This window comes from Mesoplodon densirostris, chromosome 3 (genome assembly GCF_025265405.1).
Source record: "Mesoplodon densirostris isolate mMesDen1 chromosome 3, mMesDen1 primary haplotype, whole genome shotgun sequence".
NCBI lineage: Eukaryota > Metazoa > Chordata > Mammalia > Artiodactyla > Ziphiidae > Mesoplodon > Mesoplodon densirostris.
The window spans coordinates 177,356,033-177,374,495 of record NC_082663.1 but is presented as its reverse complement, the minus strand read 5'-3'; the positions used below and the strand labels follow the sequence as shown (position 1 = coordinate 177,374,495).

The following is an 18,463-nucleotide window of genomic DNA, read 5'->3' as shown; positions in this document are numbered from 1 at the left end:
CTTTCTGCTTGAGCAGTTTTCAAGTGTTTTAGCCTCCAACTTCCACTAAACCTTGAACCATTATGTTGTTCTTTTCCTTTCCTAAATTTCTAAGCACTCTCTGTGTTGGCACTTTAAACTACTTAGCTGATATTTAATTTCTGTGCCAGGCATACCTCTTCAATACATTTAGTGGTTCTTTAACATTTAAGACCAAGATGTTTTGTTCTATTGTATTTCTCTGTGGTATTTAGTACGTTGCTGAGCATTTAAGTTAATATTCGTTGAGGTGAGGATTCCATAATTGTTCCTGTCCAGAATTGTTTGGTTCTTGTCAAGGAATAAATAAAAGTCTCATTAACTATTTCTGGACTCAACAGGAAAAGCCATACAGAAAAAAACTGAAGTTTTTCAGTAATGTAAAATTTTTTTCCAGATTTACTGAGGTATAATTGACAAATAAAATTGTAAAATACTTTAATATTTTATATCACCTATAATTTCACATTTTCATTATGACTTTGTTTTTTTTGGGGGGGCCTCTCCCTGTTGTGGCCTCTCCCGTTGCGGAGCACAGGCTCCGGACGCGCAGGCTCAGCGGCCATGGCTCACGGGCCCAGCCGCTCTGCGCGCATGTGGGATCCTCCCAGACTGGGGCACGAACCCGTGTCCCCTGCATCGGCAGGCGGACTCTCAACCACTGCGCCACCAGGGAAGCCCTCATTATGACTTTTAATGAAAAAAAATAACTGGTTCATAGATCTTTTATGCCATACTACCATGTCTTTACTTAATAAATTGCTTCAAGTATAAACAACTGGTATTAAATTTTTCAGTAGTGCCAATTAATCACAATCAGTCATCAGTCCTCTTGGGACTTTGTTTTAGAGCTGTTGACATTATTTTCGTTGTTCAAGTTATTTTTTAATTACAGAAAAGAATAGATAGATAAAATAAACATACCATGGTACTAAGTGATTATGAAAACCCCTTATTTTCCTTTTCTGAATAACTACTTCCTTGAACAAGAATTGGAATTTCTTATTGCATATTATATTCTTACTGATATAAATGTTTTCAAAGACCTTTTGTGAATGATGATTTGGATAAATTTGGGGGAGCAGGAACATTCTTTTGCTCATACAGTCTGTTGTTGGCATTTGTTTTGATGATGCAGTTGTTCATAGAATCTGTTCTTAGTCGGTGGGCATTCCTTAAGAGAATTTTAAAGTTTTCCTTCAGTGTGTTTGATTTTGCTGTTGTTGCTCCCCTTGGTGTGTCTTTTCAGTCTTAGACATTGTGACAATTAGTGAACTGCTGTTCTTCTAAGTGGACAATGATACTGTCAGAGCATCAGGGAGAAAGAATGAAACGGAGTGGTAGCTATCAGGAGCAAGGGATATGGGGTGGAGGCGTGCTGCCAGGCTGTGGTAGCTATTAGGAGCAAAGGGTATGGAGTGGAGGTGTGCTGCCGGGCTGGGGTAGACTTCACACACATTTGTGTAGAACATCCCCATGGCACCAAGCTGGATCACTAGGACAAGATAGGATGGCACCCAGAAAACTAAGGGAAGGGAAGTTAATTTTTTCAGCACTCAAGGGTAGAAGAATTATTATAGACTTTTTCACATATGTAACTCTGGTAAGGTAAGAATTGTATTTCAATCTTTTTTTTTCTTTTAATTGGGGTATAATTGATTTACAGTGTTGTGTTAGTTTCAGGTGTACAGCATAGTGAATCTGTAATAGAAATACATGTATCCACTCTTTTTTAGATTCTTTTCCCATATAGGCCATTACAGAGTATTGAGTAGAGTTCCTTGTGCTGTACGGTAGGTCCTTATTAGTTATCTGTTTTATATACAGTAGTGTGTATGTGTCAGTCCCAAATTGGAAGATTGGGATTGACACATACAGTCTTTATAAATTAGTAGAAACAGAAGATCAGAAAATTGAACCTGTGACAGTGCTCGACTAATAAATTGTTGATCTAGAATTTGGACCCCAGGTCTGGCTGCTTCCATAACTGTGTTGTTTTCTCTTTACTACACTGTGAATGAGTAAGAAATCATAGGGAGGACGGGATAAGTCACAGAAAAAATAGTGAATGTTGCACAGAAGACAAGCATACAGATCTCTTCAGATATTCTTGAAAATTTTCCCAAGACAGTGAGGTTATCATAACACATTGGCTAAACGCTTATATTTTTAAACAGCATAATTATCTGTGAAACAGATATTACTGAAAGTAAACAGTCTGTTTCAGGATTTCAAAGTTTCATGATGCCTTGACTGTGTCTTTCAGTAGTTGACTACTAAAATCATGACATAAGCTTTTTTCTCTCTGTTTAATTTGACTGAGAAAGGACTAAAGTTTCAGAGTGCAGAAACTGTTTAAGGAAAAGGATGAGTCATAGTCGTCGACAATATCAATCATGGCGAATTGTGAAATCATTTATCTCCCACTTACTGTGTATTAGGAGACCTCTGGTAGCAAATATGCTCTCATTGCCATCCATCACCATGATAATAAGAGAATTTCTTTTGCTAAGCAGTGTGCTTCTGGGGTGTAGAAAGCAAACATTTCCCCACTGGTGTTGTCTTTTTATACACTTTATTATTGATTAATATTTATTTAATATTTTCATTATTTATTTGCTTCTAGTGTTACCCTTTTGCGCTGTGTTCCTCTGCCTCCCTCCCTCTCAGCCCTCGAAGTACTGGTGACCGGCTCCAGGAGGGCTTGGGCCCATTGTCCTCTGGCACTGCATACCTGCAGTCTTCAAAATAACATTTGTGGGCTTCCCTGGTGGCGCAGTGGTTGGGAGTCCGCCTGCCGATGCAGGGAATGCGGGTTCGTGCCCCGGTCCGGGAGGGTCCCGCGTGCCGCGGAGCGGCTGGGCCCGTGAGCCATGGCCACTGGGCTTGCGCGTCCGGAGCCTGTGCTCCGCAGCGGGAGAGGCCGCGGCGGTGAGAGGCCCGCGTACCGCAAATAAATAAATAAATAAATAAATAAATAAAATAACATTTGTGACTTCTTTCCTCCTTCTGAACTGCCCTTCCCTTTTCATTTTAACCTGTTATAAATGCGAGGATGAGGAGTGGAAAGAGCAACCGGGACAGCTTTTTAAGGTTTGCGAAGAGTGCCTGAGCGGTGATCACCATATTTGCAGAATCAGAAATTGATGAGCTTCAAGTACAAATTTAAATGTACTTGAAAAAACTGTCCCTCCAAGTCTAGGACAATGACCATGTAATTTATTGTCCCAAGGGATAGTTTTAGTGTCTTTAATATTATCTTGTTAGACAAGTGGATATAGTAAGTTAATATATGTATGCTAATGTGAAATTGTAGGGTAATATTTACCAGTAAATATAAATTAGAGGAATAACATCTTAATTCTAGTTTCATGTTACTTTAGCTAATTTAAACTTTCAAATACAGGCCTGAACTTTCCTAATTTCCTTTGACAGTTACTGAGAAATTTGTTCAAGCATGCTTGAATTTCAGCAAGACTGCTGGGTAACTGAACCAAAGATTAGTTTGGCTTCCTCATTTACCCCAAGCAAAATCAGTCTCCTTGTGGTGATGGTGGGAGATGGGGATCAAGAGATGAGTGCAGATCAATGGGCAGAAGTCAGGGTAGCTCAGTCACTTGGGTTTCTGGGGGGTTCCCTGTGTTTGCGTTTTTTCCCTCCTCTCTTCACCAGCCTACATTGGATATTATCAGTCTTTTATATTTTTGTCAATCTATAAACAGAATTTTTCACGGTTTTAATTTGCATTACAGGTAACATTTTAATGAAGCATCTCTCTCCCTGTGCAGATATAGATTCAGATTCATTGCATTGTCCTTTGTGGATGTATTTATAGCTCTGCTGGCAGTGAGCTGCTTAAAGTGCTTTAGAGCTGTATGGTACCCAGAGAATAGTTGAGCACTTTGATGAAGACTTGATTGATTTTATTTACTTGAGGAAAAAATTAATGTCTGTTTTCTTTTTCTTTTCTCATCTATTTAGTTGCTGATCATCTGGGCTGTGATCCTCAAACACGGTTCTTTGTCCCTCCTAACATCAAACAGTGGATTGCCTTGCTGCAGAGGGGAAATTGCACCTTTAAAGAGAAAATATCACGGGCTGCTTTCCACAATGCAGTTGCTGTAGTCATCTACAATAATAAATCCAAAGAGGAGCCAGTCACCATGACTCATCCAGGTAAACAAAAAAGGAAACTGTAGATTTTGTTTTTCTTCTGAGAAATGATTGCTTTATAGGTAGGAATTCTACCTCTTGCTCAGACCATATCATTTCCAACATAATTCAATGATTATATTTATTTTGGGTATTGCCATTTCTTTGTTGAGATGCATGTCTTTTTTTCCTTTAGTTGAACTTTTTTCTTTTTCTTAAATAATGACCATAAAAGCCTATAAAACTTGCACTTATTAAGTAACTGGATGTGACTGAATCCTTAGTCATTTTACATTATATTTGATAACTTTGAAAAATAATATATTAGATGTAGAATCATTCATCCAAGTTATGTCATGGATTCTTAAGGATTACCTGTTTGAGAAGGATACTTTTTATCTTATCAGGATAAATGTTGAAACTGACTTAGTAATTATTATAATTACAGTAGTAATATTTCTTCATTTCTTGTGGAGCATTTACGATATTTCTAATGTACCTGTTGTAATAACAATAGTTGCAATTTATTGAGCACTGCTGTATATATGGCAGGCAGTATATGGCTATAGTGGGTTTTGGGGTTTTAATAGAATTTATTTTTTAGAGCAATTTTATGTTCCCAGCAAAACCTGGGTTTTTTTCAGACTGGCTTTTTTCATTTAGTAATATGCATTTAGTTTCCTCCGTGTCTTTTCATGACTTAATAGCTCATTTCTTTTGAGTGCTGAATAATATTCCATTGTCTGGATGTACCACAGTTTATCAAGTCACCTACTGAAGGATATCTTGGTTGCTACCAGGTTTTGGCAATTATGAATAAAGCCACTATAAACATCTCTGTGCAGGTTTTTATGTGGTTATAAGTTTCCAGCTCCCCTGGATAAATACCAAGGAGCATGATTGCTGAGTTGTATGGTAAGAGGATGTTTAGTTTTGTAAGAAACAGTCAAACTGTCTTCCAGAGTGGCTGTACCATTTTGTATTCCCACCAGCAGTGAATGAGAGTTCCTGTTGCTCCACATCCTCACCAGCATTTAGTGTTATCAGTTTTTGTATCTTGGCCATTGTAATAGGTTGTTTTAATTTATGTTTCTCTGATGACATATGATGTAGAGGAGTCCCTTTTTTATATATTTTCGTAGCCAATCCTCACCATAACCATGTATGGTACAGGTACTCTCCCACTTACAGACCAGGAGACTGAAGCAGGCAAGGGCCAGCAGAAGAGAGGCTTAGACAAAGGTTTTCTGGTGTTCTTTTAGTTCACCAGTTCACTCTCTTAAAGTTGAAACCTAGATAAACTTTCATTCTGCATTCATAAAAATTTTAAAGATTAATGACTTATTTAAAGAATTAACTTTTTTGGGGGGGGGCTACGTTGGGTCTTCGTTGCTGCGTGTGGGCTTTCTCTAGTTGCAGCGAGCGGGGGCTACTCTTCATTGTGGTACTTCTCACTGTGGTGGCTTCTCTTGTAGTGGAGCACGGACTCTAGGCGCACGGGCTTCAGTAGCTGTGGTTCACAGGCTCTAGAGCACAGGCTCAGTTGTAGCACATGGGCTTAGTTGCTCCGCGGCATGTGGGTTCTTCCCGGGCCAGGGCTCAAACCCGTGTCCCCTGCAGGTGGATTCTTAACCACTATGCCACCCAGGAAGCCCAAGAATTAACATTTTAATCATGTAGTTAATATTCACATAATCGATTTTAGACAGTTATCTTGCAAAGATCTCACCCTAATTGAGGGTCATTGATACTTTTTTTTTTTTTTTTTTTTTTTTTTTGCGGTACGCGGGCCTCTCACTGCTGTGGCCTCTCCCGTTGCGGAGCACAGGCTCCGGACGCGCAGGCTCAGCGGCCATGGCTCACGGGCCCAGCCGCTCCGCGGCACGTGGGATCTTCCCGCACCGGGGCACGAACCCGTGTCCCCTGCATCGGCAGGCGGACTCTCAACCACTGCGCCACCAGGGAAGCCCCATTGATACTTTTGTGTGTATCTTGATAGGATAATGCAGACGGATTTAAATTTTATTGCTCTGACTTGTTTTCTTCCCTTCAAATTAAGCGTTTTAGAACTAAAAATTTTTTTGTAATTGCAAAAGTAACACATGCTCATTGTAGAAAAGCTGAAACTAAAGAAAAGTTATAAAGAATAAAATAGAAAGAACGTGTGATTTTCACTATCCAGAGATCACTTTTCATTTCTTCAGGGAAACCAAAAGGAAATTAAGGGTCAGTCTGATTTTGCAGGACATCGTGTGTGGGAAACATGAATTCAAGACTGGTTTTTCAAACTTTCAGTTACCAGGGGGTAAGGTGGGGGGATGAATTGGAAGACTGGGATTGACATATACACACTACTATATATAAAATAGATAACTAATAAGGACTTACTGTGTGGCACAGGGAACTCTACTTAATACTCTGTAATGGCCTATATGGGAAAATAATCTAAAAAAGAGTGGATATATGTATATGTATAACTGATTGACTTTGCTGTACACCTGAAACTAACACAACATTGTAAATCAACTATACTCCAATGAAAAATTTTTTTAAAAAAGACTGGTTTTTCTGATTAGGTCTCAGAGCAGGTAACAGTTCGCTCTCCTCAGCTGCCTTAGAGGTAAGAAAAACTATTTGAAATTTTGGACCTTACTGATTTCTTCTTACTGAAAACATGAAAAATGAATAGGGAGAAATTCAGCTGAGCAGAATGTATTTTTCTTTCTCTGTGATGTTATTTGACATACACAGAACCACAGAGAAGTAGCGAGAATGAGAGTCTTAAGTATGAGAAGATCTGGGGATTATTAGAGGGGGAATTGAATTTTTTGAATGATTTTTGTTTAAAAAAGGAGGAAATTCTCCATAAATTAACATGGATTTCCCATCTGTGTTCCTTGAAATGTTAGTGTATCCAGATATGTTCCATAGATGACCCATGGAGAAAAAAGGTAAATGATAAAATAAGTTTCGGAAAATGCTTGAAAAGTATTCCACTTTTATCCTAATAAACATAATGAGGTCTCTGAGAAGTTTTAAAGACTTGTTTTAATTGATTAACCTATGGTTTCCTAAATTTATTTGACCATGTAACTTTTATCACATTTTAGTATACAACAACACAAATAAGGAAATTTAAGGATAGAGTTTGAGGATATGTTCTTAGGAAATGGAACTTTTGTAAGGCAAATGGAATGTAAGAGCAATAGGAAATGGCTTTATGTTGTAATTAGATACACAGAAAATTAGAAAGAATAATGTGAGACAGTGACTTGATAACAATACTTTGGAGAGAAATTTAGCACCATCTGATACATTAAAGAACTCACACATTGTGATCCAGTAATTTCACACCTAGATACATGCTCTGGAATACTCTTCAAACCTTGATGTGCGTGTGGATCCCCTGGCAATTTTGTTAAAATGCAGATTCTGATTCAGTAGGTCTGGGGTATAGCCTGAGATACTGTATTTTTAATAAGTTTCCAGGTGAGGCTAATGCCACTGGCCCACAGATCTTGCTTTGAGAAATAGGTAAAGACAAGAAAACTAGGTTTTAGTCTCAGATTTTTCACTGACCTCCTCTGTGATGTAGGCCACGTTGCCTCCTGTGTGGGAAGACCTTTTTCATCTCTAAATCTATTTTTCTGGAAGGCCATGAATCCCTATTATGTGGGACGACAACATAGAAAATCTTTATGCTCTGAGAACCACTTGTTTTCCTGGCTCATTAATGTGTCACTGCTTCTCTCTCCCTCCATAGAGCCCCTTCTTTTCCTGTTTCTACATGAGGTTCAAGGACCCTTCCATCAGAGTCACTAGATTCCCCCAGTGACCTATAACTCCACATCTCGAGGGGTAGACCCAAAGATCCATGCTTTAGCCCTCCCTTGCTCTCATGTCAATTCTATCCACCCTTCATTTAAGAAAAGAAACCTTTGTGCTATGCATTGTGACATGAACTAATACGAAATGGTAAGAGTTGAAAAAAAGACCCCTGGTCACACCCTCAGTGAGTTTACTATCCAAGGCCCCTGCAGTCTTCACGGTGTCTTTTCGTACCTCTTGACAGTACTGTCCTTCTGCTTTTATGTTGTCATGATTTGCATACTAGACTGGCAGTAGAGAGAAGACTATGGGTTTCTTTAAGTTAAAGTTTGTGTCTTATCTTTCTATTCTCTGCAGTGGGCAGCAGAATACCTTGAACAAAATAAGTATGTGCTACATTGAAATGATTTCATGAAGACATTTAGCTTTGTTAAGGTTTCTTTCCATTTAAGGACATATTTTATAACTAATTTTTAAATTCCACATTGTTAAGTATAGGTATTTCGTTTCCTTGCCTTGTTAATGATGTTTCAGGAGCTTGTTCATGTTTGTTCTAATGAATGCCCTTCATCCGGTGACTGAAGGACATCTTTTCTGGCGCAGTGTCCATGACATCACTGACAGGAAAGACTGCTCAATTTGTGGTTTTATTTGTTACCTCTAGTTGGCAGAATAAGTTCTTTGTAGTGAACAGATACGTGGCAGTGTAAAGGGGGAAGTTATGGGCTCTTGGATAGTTTAAAATAATGCACATTACAATAATACACATTTGTCTGAAAGTTAAGGATTTATTTTCCTGGTTTTTAAAAATTGATATAGACTTTACTGTTTAACAGTCATAAATTGTGTCAGATCATTGTCAAATTGGAGATCTCTTTTATAGTTTTAGTTGTATGTCTGTAAGAATCTGTGGACATTTTTTTCATTGTTAATAGGAAGATGAGGTAATTTAGATAAACATGTAACCAAATAATTATGTTGCTTTTCTATCTTTATGTCAGTTAGCAGTATCAAATGCTGCATAGTGTTTCTTTGGCTGGTTGAATAGAATTAGTTAAATAGCTCTTCACCTTTTTCCCATCATAGTCTCTTTAAAAAAAAAAAGTATATAGCTCTATATTTATTATCTAGCAATGAATAGAAAAAAACATACTTTGTAAAATATAGAATAAATCACTTTGTGAATAGTAATAATTCACTTTATGAAAACAAATAAAGATAAATCACAAACATATTGCAAAATATCTTTAAATATCCATAATTTGGGGCCACTTAGTGTCAATCTGTTATTTTATTTAAAGCCCATCAAGAAAATGGGCTTTTAATAATATACATTATTAATATATAATAATTGTAATATCAATATAATAGTCATACTATTGTTTTAACTGTTTAAAGTTTTTAGGTTCTAATTGAATATGGATTTAATTACCTCAGAAAAGGTTGAGCTTGCATTTTAAATGTACTGCTATAGCAGGAAACAGTCTTAATTGTATCTTTTTGCCTGAGTTTGCATATATCTCTTCTGTATCTTCCATATGATCCATCTACTTTTTCAAAAATTCATAATTATCAAGAAAAATCTGACACTGAAACATATAAGCAGTAGCTTTTAAAAAATAACAGCTTTTTAAAAAAATGACTGTTGATGATTCTGTTTAAAAACTTTTCTTATAAGCTCTAAATTTGTCCTTTATTTCTCTGGAAGTGGAGAGCCTCTCCCTCTGCCAGATACTTAAGACAACTTATCTTCTAGCCTTCCTGTCTAACACGGACATTGAAGGCTCAGCATCCTGAGTAAATTGTTTGGACTCATTACTTGATTTGCCTTTTTAAATTTTATTTATTTATTTATTGGCTGAGTTTGGTCTTTGTTGCTGCGTGGGCTTTCTCTCCTTGCGGCGAGTGGGGGCTATTCTTCATTGTGGTGCACGGGCTTCTCATTGTGGTGGCTTCTCTTGTTGCGGAGCACGGGCTCTAGGCTTGCGAGCTTCAGTAGTGGCTCACGGGCTTAGTTGCTCCGCAGCATGTGGGATCTTCCTGGACCAGGGCTCGAACCTGTGGTCCCCTGCATTGGCAGACAGATTCTTAACCACTACGCCACCAGGGAAGCCCCTTGATTTGCCTTTTTATCTTGCCTGTGCTTATCCTTTCCTCTCCAGCAACAGAAGAGGAAGAAGCTAAAATAATGTAAAGGATCTGCATGGGGTTTAGATAAATGGCTTAGAAATCAGTTCCATAGGTTACAGGACAAAAGACATTTTTTACTTGGTAGCTAGCTGTTCATATGATGATGACCTGGATTTACATTTGCAAGCTCAGAATTAGTCCCATAGGCACAGCTGCTAAGGAAGATGATGCAGCCTGGCTGCATGTGTCAGAGGTCTGGTGAGGCTACTTACCCCTTAACTGATGCCTTACAGTGCTCCTCAATTCAGGTTTTTCAGGGGGTGGGATGTGAATCATATCGGGGCAGGATGATTCTTTGCTCTGCAGAACTGTCCTTTGTATTTACAGAATGTTTAGCCTCCCAGGCCCATTCCTACTAAATGCCAGAGGCACCCCTCCATGTTTGTAACAGTATAAAATTCCCCAGAGTTTCTAGAGAGTCTCTCCCTAGGAGGGCTTTTCTACCTACTGTCAAATTCTAAGTCTACAGAGCCTTTAGAGAAGGAATGAAAAGAGGGTAATGGGAACAGGAAAACTGATGAAGGGAAAAGTGATAGGCTTTTATATTTACTCACATATAAGCATTTCTGGTCTTTTTTTCTTTCTACAGTTACAAGTTCCATCTGGTGTCATTTCTCTTTCAATACAGATAATTTTTTTAAATCATTTCTCGAGTGCAGATCTGCTGTGATGAATTCTCTCATCATTCATTTACCTGAAAGTGTCTTTTTTTTGCCATCATTTTTCAAGGACATAGATACAGAATTCTGGGTTTCAGCACTTAAAAAGTGTTATTTGTTTTCTAGCCTCCTTTTTTTCTGATGAGTTGTTCCCTTTTATAGAATGACTCTTTTTAAAAATAAACCTTTTAGAATAGATTTACATTTACAGAAAAATTGCAAAGATAGTACAAATAATTCCCATAGACCATGCACCCAGTTTCTCTTATTATTAACATCTTACTTTAGTATGGGACATTTGTTATAATTAATGAACCAATATTGGTACATTATTATTAACTAAAGTCCATACTTTATTGAAATTTCTTTAGTTTTTATCTAATGTCCTTTTTTAGTTCCAGGATCCCATCCAGGATATCACATTACATTTGGTCATTATGTCTCCTTAGGCTCCTCTTGGTTATGACAGTTTTTTGAGGACTACTGTTCAGGTATTTTGTAGAATGTCCGTCAGTGGGATTTGTTTGTTTTTCTTATGATTAGACTGAGGATATGGGTTTGGGGAGGAAGACCACAGAGGTAAAGTGTCATTCTCATCATATCATATCATGTACTACCAATATGAGTGATCACTGTTGATGTTGACCTTGACCACCTGGCTGTTTGTCAGGCTTCTCCACTATAAACTTTCTCTTTTAGGACTTCTTTAGTGGTCCAGTGGTTAAGAATCCGCCTTCCAGTGCAGGGGACGCGGATTCAATCCCTGGTCAGGAATCTAAGATCCCACATGCCGTGGGGCAACTAAGCCCACGCGCCGCAACTACTGAGCCCACACGCCACAACTAGAGAGCCTGTGTGCTGCAACTACAGAGCCCACGTGCTCTGGAGGCCGCATGCCACAACTAGAGAAAAGCCTGCGTGCCACAACGAAAAGATCCTGTGTGCCACAACTAAGACCTGATGCAGCCCAAAAGAAATTATAATAAAATAAATAAATAAAGTTTCTCTTTTCTCTCTTCCATGCAACACTCTTCAGGAGGTCATTGTGCACAGCCCACACTTAAGGAGTGGGGAGTTAGGCTTCCCCTCCTTAGGGTAAAGTATTACATATTTACTTGGAATTATTTCTTCTGGATGATTCATCTCTTCTCTATTTATAATTTATTCAGTCATTTATATGTATCAGTATGGACTCATGGATATTTATTTTATACTTTGTATTGTAATACAGGGTTACTTTGCTTATTTTTTTGCTCAAATTATTTTAGCTTTGGCCACTGAGAGTTCTTTCAGTTGACTCCTGTGTCCCTTGACATGTTGCCATTACCATGGGTGTTGGTTTTTTGTTTGTTTTGCTTTTTTGAGCACTTCCTTCTTTCCTGGTTCTGTAAGATGCTCCAGGATCATCTTGTATATATTTCCTGTCCCAGTCCTAGAATCAGCCATTTCTCCGAGGAACCCTAGTTTCCATTTATTGGAGAATGATATTAGAAACCAGGCTCTGGGTATTAGGTGTACTTGTTACTACTAAGGTTCTGTTGCTTCTGGGCCTTCCCAGTTGACAGAGCAAGGAAATATATGTGTGTATACTAATACCTGTATGTGCACATATCTATAAATATTTCTACATACAACCATTTGTATCTATATTAAGCTAAGAATAAGTTCATTCTTAGGTCTCCAACTCTAATCCATTACATTCTAATCCATTACATTACATACGTCATTCTAATTTTCTCTCTTTGCTTATCTGTAAACTCCCACTCCAAAAGCGAGAAACCTGGCTGACACCAACCACCATCCATTTTCTTAATTGTTCAGTTCACTGAGCTCTCAGACTTAGAAGTTCTTAAACATAAGTAACATATTGTAAGGCCTTTGGAGTGCTGGTGCTTGGTGTGAAAACTAATGTAAATTACTTTCTTATCTTCCCTGGCTGGAATGCCTAACTGTGTACTTAACTTTTCTTTCTCCACTCATTAAAAATTTTTTATCAAGAACTTGTACCTAATCAAACTTATAAGCTTTTACACAGCAAAGGAAACCATAAACAAAACGAAAAGACAACCTATAGACTGGGAGAAAATATTTGCAAGTGGTTCAACTGACAAGGGCTTAATTTCCAAAATATACGAACAGCTCATATAGCTCAATATCAAAAAACAAACAACCCAATCAAAAAATGGACAGAAGACCTAAAGAGACATTTCTCCAGAAAAGACATACAGATGGCCACTAGGCACATGAAAAGATGCTTATCATCACTAATTATTAGAGAAATGCAAATCAAAACAATGAGGTACCACTTCACACTGGTCAGATGGCCATCATTAAAAAGTTTACAAATAATAAATGCTGGAGAGGGTGTGGAGAAAAGGGAACCCTCTTACACTGTTGGTGGGAATGAAAATTGGTGCAGCCACTATGGAAAACAGTATGGTGGTTCCTCAAAAAACTAAAAATAGAGTTGCCATATGATCCAGCAACCCCACTCCTGAGCATATATAAAGACAAAACTATAATTCAAAAAGATACATGGACCCCTATGTTCATAGCAGCACTATTCACAATAGCCAAGACATGGAAACAACCTAAATTTCCATCAACAGATGAATGGATAAAGAAGATGTGGTATATATATACAATGTAATATTACTTGGCCATAAAAAAGAATGAAATAATGCCATTTGTAGCAACATTGATGGGTGTAGATATTAATATACTAAGGGTAGTAAGTCAGAAAGAGAAGGACAAATACCATATGATATCACTTATATGTGTAATCTAAAATATGTCACAAATGAACATATCTACGAAACAGAGACAGAGAACAGACTTGCGGTTGCCGGTGGGGAGGGGGTATGGAGGAGGGAAGGATTGGGAGTTTGGGATTAGTAGATGCAAACTATTACATATAGGATGGATAAACAACAAGGTCCTACTACTGTATAGCACAGGGAACTATATTCAGTATCCTGTGATAAACTGTAATGGAAAAGAATATGAAAAAGAATATGTGTACATATAGCTGAATCACTTTGCTATACAGCAGAAATTAACACAACATTTTAAATCAACTACATTTTTTTTTAAATTGAAAAAAAACTTGTAAGAAAACATAAATATAAGTATCTTAACTTGAAAATGACACAAAACTAGGTGGATCTTGGAACATATAACACCAAAAAGAAAGTATTCATTAGGTCAGCCTGCAAATGGGTTAAAAAAAAAGTTAGTAACAAGGTTTTGTGGAGACGTGGTTTAAGTAACAGTTCAAGTGGAGGACAGCTGGGAACCTTCAATCATGTAAGCTCAGCATATGCTAACACGTGCCATGGCTGCTAAAAAAATATATTGAAGGCTTGGCCTGTATCCCTGTGAACATAACATTCAGATGAAGGAAGACATTAGTCTCATACTGCTCTTGATATTGGAAGTATTCATTCTTTGTTGAAAGAATTGAAAAAGACATTGAAAAATGATGTCCAAAAAAAAAGAACAGGATGGAAGAAGTCTATAAACGTGTTTTACCAAACACAGTTTGGAATTTGAGCCAAAATGAATAATGATAGTATTTTAGACCATTAAGTAAAAAAAAAAAAAATAGTAAGTATGACTTAATACTGATCTAAAAAGTAAAATAAATTGAAAGTTTGATGAGGAATGGAATACTTACCTGGTCTCGAAATACCTCCCTAGAGAATATTTAATAATTACTAGGGGAAAAAGAGTAACTTCACAGTGGAAATGCCTGGAGGACATCTCTTTTACGAAATGATCAAAGTGAATGTCACCAGTAATGAGATATATCAAAACTGTGCCACCTGGGAGTATTCACTGAAAAGAGCACAGCATCACTTCTGTGATGTTACTGCCAGAGGTATATGACCTGAGTCTAGCCACAAGGAAACACCAGATAAATCCAGAATGAGGGACATTATACAAAATAACTGAGCTGTAGACTTCAAAAGTGTCAAGGTCGTGAACATCAAGCAAAGTCTTGAGAGACTATTTCAGACTGATGGAGACTAATGAGACATGACAGTTAAATGCAATGCATGGCTCTCATCTGGGCCGCTATAAAGGACATTATTGGGAAATTGAGTAAATTGAATGGACTCTTAGATTAGTAATGTATCAGTGTTAATTTCCTGATTTTGATGGTTGTACTCTGTTTATAAATGGTTTTTTGTTTGTAGAATACAGAGTAAATATTTGGGGGCCATGTGGCATCATGCCAGTAACTTACTGTTGAATGGTTGGGGGGAAAGGTTTTTATATGATATTTCTAACTTGTAAATGTTAGGTTCTTTAAAAAATCTTCTTTAAAGAAGAATAATTTGGGACTTTTTGAATGTGAATAATTACTATGGAGAAAAGACTGAGGTGGAGCCCCAGGGAAGATGTCTTTGACTATCAGAAGGACTGTTGTGTAGAAGAGGAATTTTCATTGATTCTAGAAGGTGTTTCTTATATTTGATGGCATCTTACAGTTTATTGGCAGGATACAGTGATGATGCACCTTACAGTTGATGGTATTTTACACCATCAGTAAGTGAAATGCAGTTTATTCAGTGGTGCTTCTCCAGAGAAGAGAACCAAGAGCCATGAATGGGCATTTAGGAATCAAGATTTTAGTTATAAAAAAGACCTTTAAAACTACCCATGGATAGAACCAGTTACCTAAAAGAGTCAGTAATTTATAGGGTGTTGCTGTATTATGTTGAAGATGACCCCTAAGAACTCTTCTAACTAAAAGATTTGATGACTCTCTTAGTGTCTGGTGATGTCTTCCTAATTACTTTCCTACCTTTCTGCCTCTCTACATGAAAGAAGAAAGTGGCTTTCTTTTCCATGCTGGTCCTTGCTCCTGCCATCTTTTCTTTTTTATGATGTAGAGATTACCTGATGAGTGCATATAGGCAGGAGATAGTATAAGAAAAGAAACTGAGGGCTTCCCTGGTGGCGCAGTGGTTGAGAGTCCTCCTGCCGATGCCAGGCACAGGGGTTCGTGCCCCGGTCTGGGAAGATCCCACATGCCGCGGAGCGGCTGGGCCGTGAGCCATGGCCCCTGAGCCTGCGCGTCCGGAGCCTGTGCTCTGCAACGGGAGAGGCCACAACAGTGAGAGGCCCGCGTACCACAAAAAAAAAAGAAAAAAAAGAAAAAAGAAACTGACATTTGAGTGCTGGACATTGAGCCTTTGCTCCACTTGTGTAAGGTTGAAGAACTTCCTACTCAAGGAATAAAAGAACAAGGATTCAGTAGACCCTTGTTCTTTTTGAGGACAAACTACAGTTGAGGATCATCAGGAATTACCAAGCAACTCAATCGCTCGGTGGCTCACACATGGAGCTCCTGTACGTCAGCCTCGGGGCAGGAGGTTTAGGTTCAAACTTCAGCACAATTTCAAGTTAGTCAGTGTTGTGAACCTTGTGGGCATCAGCTGTATACCCATGGTGCTGGCATTTTCTTGAATCAGTACAGCTGCTTTCAAACCACTGTACTTCCACAATGACAAAACTTCACCTTTCATTCTCTTGCTCCACACCCTGTGTCCCTCCTTTATCACAGTCATTCACTTCCCTGCCTGTCACTTCTCAGAGGCCTTGACTCCTGACTGACTTACCCACACATGGTCCTGCCATCATCCTGGCCAACTTCAGAATCCTTGTGGAGAGTGAACACCCAAACCTAAAATTCTTTCCTCAGATCCTGTGACCATTCCACCTCACCAGGAACCTAGGCCTCATTATCTCCTGGAATTTTTATATTCTGGAGTCTCAACTCCAGTGTCCTATTCTCCGACTATTGCTTCTTCTCTTTCTCTCCCTCTCCTGTCATTTGGGTTTGTTGAAGCTTCCTGTTCCTTGGGCTTGCTCTCTGTTTTCTCCCACTTATCCTCCTCCACACTTCACACTTGCATTCTACTTAGATCACGCAGTCACTTTGACAGCTTCATTTGGTTAAGTGTCTACCATCACATGACTGCCAGTTACCTTTAGGTCCATTTGCCTCCCAAAATGCCCTGAATGTCAAGGAGTTTGAATTTTATTTAGTTGATAGAAGGGACACATGAAAGTCTCTGAACAGAGACATGACAGATGTGTTTTAGAAAAGCCACTGACAAATCTCAGCGGGAGATCTATAATTGATATAACCTGTCATCCACATTGATCAGAATTACTGCTGTATTCATTTCATAAAAGAATGTAACATCTTTGTTTCTCCCTTGAATTCTTTAAGGGGTCAGTGAAGAGACAAGTAAATACTACGTTTGCAGAAGTGAAAGTATTGTAGATTAACATCTGCGAAGGACTTAAGTTAGTGGAAATGAGAGTTAAGAGAAGCCCTCAGATCATAAGTGAGCAGATTCATTGAAGCACAAGCACACAGGGCTCAGCCAGTCTGTGCAACGTGACTGGTAGGTTAGTACAGAAAATCCCTGACCTACCCTACCTGTTCCTTCAGCAGCAGCCATTCTAGACCTTTAAAGAAATTTTAGTCTCTTTCACTTACAATACATGGTGTTCTGCTTTACATATAAAGAGGTCATTGAATTCTATAGGAATAACTGATGCCACTATCAGAAGTTATAAAAGTATCATTGCAGACACTTAATGTGGGAATGCAGCATTCCCCTGAGCTATTTTTTATGGGAAATTTCCTAAAATTATTTAAGAGCTTTAAGATTCCTTAAAACATTGGCAGCTGATTTGAGCTTATTAACAAACAAGTTTATCTATTAAGGCATAAAACCTCTGCTAAATGGGATTTTGCAGGTAAGCTTATGGTACAAAAGTGAAAGAACTTATAGTAAAAGCGCTTTCTCCACTTGTGGCCTAGTGCCTCAAACAGTTCCTTTGCTCTTTTCCTGTATCTGCCTTTCTAGAGTTAAAGTATCAGCTGCCCGGCTGAATTGGGCTTGCCCTGAGAGTCATTCTCAGGAGCGGGGTGACAAAGACAGTTGAGGGGAGAGGGTGGTGATTTCTGATACTTCTCAACTGTGGGGACTCCCTGAGCTGAAGCTCAAATCCTCTTGGAAGCCAGGAGGATTGTGTTGGTCAGCAGATACCTGAGTGTTTCCCAAGATGGTGGGAGAAATTAGAGAGAATAGGAGTTCCAGAATGTTGCGGTGGGGGCTTTGTGGTTTCCTCCAAAGAATGCCTTCCTCTGCTTTCCATGAGTAACAATAATACAAGTAGAATAAGCTCAGTAAACTGTAGCATTTATTGAGCATCGGCCATGAAGCCTGCAGGTAATACCATTTTTTGAAAGAAGAAACTGAAGTTCAGAGAGGTTAAGTATCATGCTGGAATTTGAACTTAGACATTCGGACTTCAGAGCCCAAAGGAGGTTAATTCTGAGGTTCATTTTTTGGCCCCTGAAAATTGATTTTGTAGTCAGGATTGTAGCAGCATTACCATATTTTTCCACTTGCCCCTTTTTCCCATTGAAAAATAGAAGTGCTGGGTGTTGCGGGGAGGGGGACTCTTTTTTACAGAAAAAAAATGCCAACCCAGAAGTTCTGTTTATTTAGTAGGAAAAAAAGATAAGTAGAAAAATATTGAGTACAGAACCACTTTACAAAATGTAGAAGAAATCATAGTGTTAGAAA

General features: G+C 38.4%; 1 protein-coding gene across 1 annotated transcript in view; it reads left to right on the top strand.

Moving 5' to 3' along the window:
• Positions 1-18,463, top strand: part of RNF130 (ring finger protein 130) — a 101,282-nt gene that overhangs the window by 26,060 nt on the left and 56,759 nt on the right. Inside the window, exon 2 of the mRNA XM_060095056.1 lies at positions 4,000-4,194. Within this exon, the coding sequence (XP_059951039.1) occupies positions 4,000-4,194 (195 nt within the window). The remainder of the gene's footprint in view (positions 1-3,999; positions 4,195-18,463) is intronic.